This window comes from Pelmatolapia mariae, linkage group LG17 (assembly GCF_036321145.2).
Source record: "Pelmatolapia mariae isolate MD_Pm_ZW linkage group LG17, Pm_UMD_F_2, whole genome shotgun sequence".
Classification (NCBI taxonomy): domain Eukaryota; kingdom Metazoa; phylum Chordata; class Actinopteri; order Cichliformes; family Cichlidae; genus Pelmatolapia; species Pelmatolapia mariae.
The window spans coordinates 26,835,827-26,841,826 of record NC_086242.1 but is presented as its reverse complement, the minus strand read 5'-3'; the positions used below and the strand labels follow the sequence as shown (position 1 = coordinate 26,841,826).

At 39.2% G+C, this 6,000-nt stretch overlaps 1 protein-coding gene across 3 annotated transcripts in view; it reads left to right on the top strand.

The window, feature by feature from the left end:
* Positions 1-514: 514 nt before the first annotated feature.
* tut4 (terminal uridylyl transferase 4) overlaps positions 515-6,000 on the top strand; it is a 30,893-nt gene continuing 25,407 nt past the window's right edge. For 2 of the 3 annotated variants that reach the window (XM_063500798.1, XM_063500796.1), the window contains exons 1-9: positions 515-642; positions 754-899; positions 1,947-2,508; positions 2,598-2,749; positions 4,997-5,113; positions 5,204-5,381; positions 5,505-5,593; positions 5,681-5,732; positions 5,914-5,983. In XM_063500798.1, the coding sequence (XP_063356868.1) occupies positions 2,025-2,508; positions 2,598-2,749; positions 4,997-5,113; positions 5,204-5,381; positions 5,505-5,593; positions 5,681-5,732; positions 5,914-5,983 (1,142 nt within the window). In that variant the 5' untranslated portion in view covers positions 515-642; positions 754-899; positions 1,947-2,024. The remainder of the gene's footprint in view (positions 643-753; positions 900-1,946; positions 2,509-2,597; positions 2,750-4,996; positions 5,114-5,203; positions 5,382-5,504; positions 5,594-5,680; positions 5,733-5,913; positions 5,984-6,000) is intronic. The other variant, XM_063500797.1, reaches the window with a different exon arrangement.

Sequence of the window (6,000 nt, the reverse complement as noted above, 5' to 3'; positions counted from 1 at the left end):
GGACCTAAACACAGTGTGCCAGAGTTGTTCTATCGGTGGTCTATTAGGTCAGGCAAGCTTTGGTGCCTGTAAATGGAATCAATTCCTTGATCCACCAGAAACTATTTGCATACTCTTGCCACGTGATGTCAAGCACCAAGAGAAACTAGGATTCAGTGCACCAGTGTAGGGTTTGACACTGGGTCCAAGGATTTCATCCAGATACCAAATGGCAGTCATTTGGTATCTGGAATGTAGAGTTCTATGTGTCCCTGACCCACCACCAAACTGATCATGCTGAATGATGCTACAAGCAACATAACACTCTTCACAGCTTCTCCAGACACTTTATGTCTGTGCTCAGTCTGTGCTCAGACATAAAGTGCTCAGACATAAAGTATATATATAGCGAGAGAGAGAGAGGGGGAGAGAGAGAAAGGATGTTGTATACAAAGCAAGGACCTTCCTAGTAGTACTTGAACGCGGCACGAAACACGCCCCTCTTCATCATCACTGGCACTCCCACAATGCAGCGGGGTAATGTATTAACATGGCGTCAATGCTTGCTGTTTTGACCAGGGCCGTGGGATTTGAAAACATTATGTAGACCAGAACCATGGAGATAGCTAAACAATAATTTCGAATCAACTTAAGAGTTCGAAAGTAAGTCAGTGCGTGCTCTGTTGTGTTGCAACGGTTTAAGCGTCTCCTTTGTGTTTTTTCTGACTTGCTGCTGTGTAGTAAGTGAGTACCAGTATTATTTATTTCCCGTAGCTAGCTCAGGCGGACGACCGGGCATCGCAGCTAACCTCAGTAACATTACGGAGAGGGCTAACAACGTACTCTGCAGAGCAAAGCAACCCCAGGAAGTAAGCGTGAAGCATTCCCATAACGTAAGACGGTACATTTAAGCTTTAATGGTAAGCTTTTTAAGTTAATTCTGTTTTAACGCATAATTTTTCTCTGCGTGATGGCATCCCCCTCCCTTATTTGTTGCTCGGAAGTTTAGCTAACTGTGTGTGTTAGCTTTCGGTGTTGTGTTTAAGTTTGTTTTTCTCTAAACTGAAACACACGGAAGCCCCAATGAGTAGTAATGTCTGCAACCCCTAACCTGTGGTTTACTGTAAAACGAAATTAATCTCCAACTGCGATAGTGGAGGTGGATTTCCAGGAACAGACCTGGGGGAAAAAGCAATCAGGGTGGTAAACTGTCTACTTGGCATTTGTGTTTGATCTTAAAACGCTAGTTTGATTACGTTGGAACTACGATGCTAAATTTTGTTTGATTAATTTCGGCATTTGAAAATGATCATTAGCAGCAGTGTGGATCTCTGTGCTAAACGATTTATGTTTTAACTGAGAATATTACAAACAGATTAACGAGCTTTATAAATTGTACTGTATGTGCATATCTATCATAGTTTTTGTTTAGTGTGCTCACACCAAGATATTTTAGTTTGATTTCATAAAAACTTGTTGATGTGCTCACTTGGTAACTTGGCTCTGGGATTTTCTGTGTTCAGCGTGGACAATGCATAATAAAAATGATCTGTTTGAACTCTAAAGACAAAGTTAAAGTTGCTCTGTAACGCCCCCCCCCACACACACACACTCATCTTTATTACTTTTAAACAATGATAAGTCCTTTAAACAAAAGAGTAAAAGATAAAGATCTGACCCAAAATTAACTCAACACTTCCTTATTTATTTATAACTTGGTTATTCACCTTTTTAATGAGTCAAAGTCAACTCTTTTAAAAAATAAAGGGGAAAAAATCTGTTATTGTAAAAAAAAGTTTTTTTTAAATAAACAATAAACTAACAATTATGAACTAAAGATTTTTCTCTGAGTTACTCATTCAGAGTTTACATATGCATTCGGCTAGTCAGCTTCACCTGAATTGTTAAAACAATGCACAACACATTATTTCACTGCAGATAAAATTTATTTCTTCTTCTTTTCCTAGACTTTGGGTGGCCTGCCTCCCTGGCCATCTTCAGTGTGGTGTTGACTCCACCAGGAATAAGAGCAGAAGAAAAAAGGGATGGATGAGTCCTTAAGTCCAGTAAAGCCAGTCAAACAGTCTCAGCTCAGAGGAGCTAAAGCTTTATCCACTGAGAAATCAAATAAAGAGACTCTTGTGCAGAGAGAGGGTCATAAGTCTGCAAGCCGCAGCAAAGAAAACAGCACGACTGCCAAGGATGAACATAATATAGGCAGCCAGGTTAGTCGTGGGCAAGGCAAAACTTCTACAGATACTCCCCAGGACAAGAGAAGAGGTCGGCCATCCAGATTGAGTAGGCTGACTGGAAGAACGGGTTCTGGGGAGAGAGGAAAAGGAAAAGGGGCAAGCTTACAGCAGCACCTGGTGCCACAGGCTTCTGAGTCCAGAACATCTCTTTCTGCAGACAGCAGCCCCTCAGCAAACAAAGAGAGCAGCTCTTCTGTAGTGCCTGTTACCCCTGACAAAGGGCTTACAGAGCAGGCTAGGAGCTCTACTAGAGCCCTGGCAAAAGAAAAATCCCAAGGTGGGTTGTAAAGTATTTTTCCTGAAATGAAGAAGTCTTCTTCATCAAATAGAGCTCCAGTAAAGTGCTTTGTGTTTGCTGTTTTTTAGTGTTGAAAGCTGCAACACTGATGCATCAGTCTGTGCAAGAGGGCCCAGAGGTGAGGCCCACTGTGGAGGAAGGACCTCTCACAGAGCAACAGCTGGGCCTCCGACAGGCAGAGGAGCGTCTCCGCAGAGACTACATCTACCGACTGCTGAAAGTGAGAAAACCACTCAGTATCACCTTTGTATACCAAATTTTAATAATATGTATAGGTCCAGAGTAGCTAAATTACTAGACAGTGCAATGATTTTTTTTAATTTGCAGTTTTCCACATGTATAAAAATTTAAAAAAGCCACATCTTAATTTGAATGTGTTCATAACTTTATTTTTGAGATACATGTATTTTTATGATACTTATTTTCATAAACAGCAGCACAAATGAAAATATCCAAATGGAATGGCTCTTCTGTAAATAATAAAGGGTTAACTAAAGCTTGAGGACATTTTGGCAGTAAGGTCTTGCCTTTACATTGGAATAAATCAGCTTACAATTTAGCTATAAAGCAGATTGCTACTGTACTATAATAATTATCTAATTGTCTAGTTAAATTAAATGTGGGAAAAAATAGTGGCACACAGGCAGATCATGTGTTAAATCTCATTTTCATTTTTGGTGCTAACCTAAATGTGATCATTCTAATTAAACAATGATGCACTGATCATTAATGGCTAATCATTTCTGTCTCATATAAATGGGGAAAAAAGACTAAAAGGCTTGTTCTAAGAGAAAAGTCTGAGTAAACTCTGAAGATTGAGCTCAGTTTAAACTGGACGCATTATTGTATTTTTCTACCATTTGGACCATGGTGAAGCCCCTCAGTTCATCTAATTGGCTGCTCCTCTTTAAAAAACAAAAAACAAACCAAACCCAAACTGTTCAGTGTCTCTAAGATCACACTTAGCAAAGACTGCCTGAAACAGATTCTAGAGTAGTGTGAAGGTTTTGGCTGATGGGAATTTCCTGTACATAAGCTGAACTTATTTTTATGAAGCCCTGATAATGTTTGATATGAACATTCAGTTTTTAAACAGGATGTATAACAGAGGATCTGTTCTTCCTAATTTTCGCTATTTCATTCTTCTGTTACTTTGAGTCATTTTCAGAATGTGTGTTTTTGTTTTTTTTGTACTGGGCACTAGTGCTGGGCGATATGGAAAAAATATTTATCACGATATGAATTATTTTATATCACGATAACGATATATATCACGATATACCACCTGACCTGTGGTCATCTGGAAAGTATGCAGTCTGTAAACAGCGAGTGGAGAGGGTGCAGTCTTTGTTTTGAGTTACTGTAAAGTATGTCGCAAATCCGGGTGCATGTAAAGCAGTACCATGTTGCAAAACCACAAGACAGTTTCTTTGCGAAAAATATCATTTTTTTATACTTTATTTTCTCTTGCATAAAGTTCAGAGTATGTATAGTGAGAAGACAACACTAATATATTTGCACAGGCTATTTAACCCTTTAAGACCTACCATAGAACCAAGTCCGCCAGAGCTTATCTTTACATTTATTTATTTTGAGTGTCTTCATAGTTTTATTTTTGAGATACACAAATTTTTATATATAAATGAAAATAAATAAATGCAAATTTGCAAAAAAACAGCATGTGCATCAAAATAAACTATTTCCAACAGTGTAATTTGACTTCTAAGCATCCCAGAAACGATACAGAAGAGCATAAAGTCAAACATGACTTTTAAAAACACCAACAGACTTTGAAGCTTAAAAAACTACATTTTCCGCGAAAGTGACGTCACTTCCGGTTTCGGACAGGTAATGGTGGACATGCGATAGTTGCGCTGACTTATATTCCAACTAGGAAGTGTTATGAACAGCTGATCGGATCGGCAAAGCGTGTTTCTGGAATATTATGTTTTTGTTGCTGCAAGTCTGGAATATTATGTTTTTGTTGATGGAAGTGCTTTTTATGCAATTTTTGCAAAGCTATATGTGGAAGAAAACCGTGACTTAGGACAAGCTAATGGAATAAGATGTAAGTACAACCCCTACGGTTTCATATGCAAAAAAAAAAAACATTATTGCGCTACCTTACGTGGTTACAGTTCTACAGGGATTTAAAAATAGTTAGGGAAAACGGAGTGTGCCTGCTCTGACCGGTTGTAAAGGGTTAATGATATATTTTATGTAATAATTTGTAAAATTCGAGATAGAAACGATAGAAGACAAATGGCACGATAGACACTTTTCTATCGTCCACACGATATATATCGTCATATCGCCCAGCACTACTGGGCACTTATTTTTTTTTTTAAATCTCCACCCAGCATGGCAAGGTGAGATCCATTGTTTAATTATAAGCTGGAGGATCCAAATAACAAATCCCCCACATGTAGAGAACATAAATTGATTGCCTATGTCTTTGTTTTTACAGCAGTCCCCTGAGTACCCAAACTACCAGTACATATGCAAGCTGTGCTCTGTGCACATTGAGAACATTCAAGGAGCACACAAACACATCAAGGAAAAGAGACACAAAAAAAACATAATGGTAAGTACTTGTGATATGCTAGTGTTTATCTGAGTGGACTGATAGGAAGATTTTAAAATAGTTCTACACATTCCGCTTGTGACATGTTAGGAGAAACAAGAGGAAAACGAGCTGCGTGCCCTGCCACCTCCTTCTGCTGCTCAGCTGTGGGCTGTCAATGCCGCTGTCCTAGAAACTGCCAGGCAGCAAGGGATATCAGATGAAGACTTTGAGATTCGAAAGACAGTGGTCAGCAGGATGGAGATCATTATACAGAAACACCTCACAGGTTGTATGATGTGATCGCATCCAGTCAATTCCTTGATTTTATCTTTGACAGTTGGCGGTCTTTCTGTGAGAGTTATTCTGCGTAGACTATAGATCTGTCTGACGTTGATTCTTTGGTTTCCAGCTTGTTCGCTCCGTCTCTATGGTTCGTGTCTTACCCGTTTTGCCTTCAAGACAAGTGATATCAACATTGATGTCACCTACCCTCCCTCAGTAAGTCTGCTGCTAATAGTTTGCAATCCATTTACTCTTAACACAAAAGCACAATGACAGCAGTGACCTTTTCTTATGTCCGTTCAGATGACACAACCTGAAGTCTTAATTCAGGTGCTGGAAATCCTCAAAAACAGTCGTAAGTTTTCTCAGTTGCATTTTATATTAAGTTGATGTGCTTGTTATTAGGCTGTATATAACTCCAGATTAGCTGAACGCTGTTTCGGGTCCCCCCCCCATCTGCATTTTTTGTTTTCAATTTGGCTGAAACCCATCATTTAAAAAACAAAACAAACAGTAATTGATTGTTTTCTCCCTAGCCGAGTTTTCTGAGGTGGAGTCAGACTTCCATGCCAAAGTACCTATCGTGTTCTGTCGGGATGTTAGCAGGTGAGCATTAGCAGGAT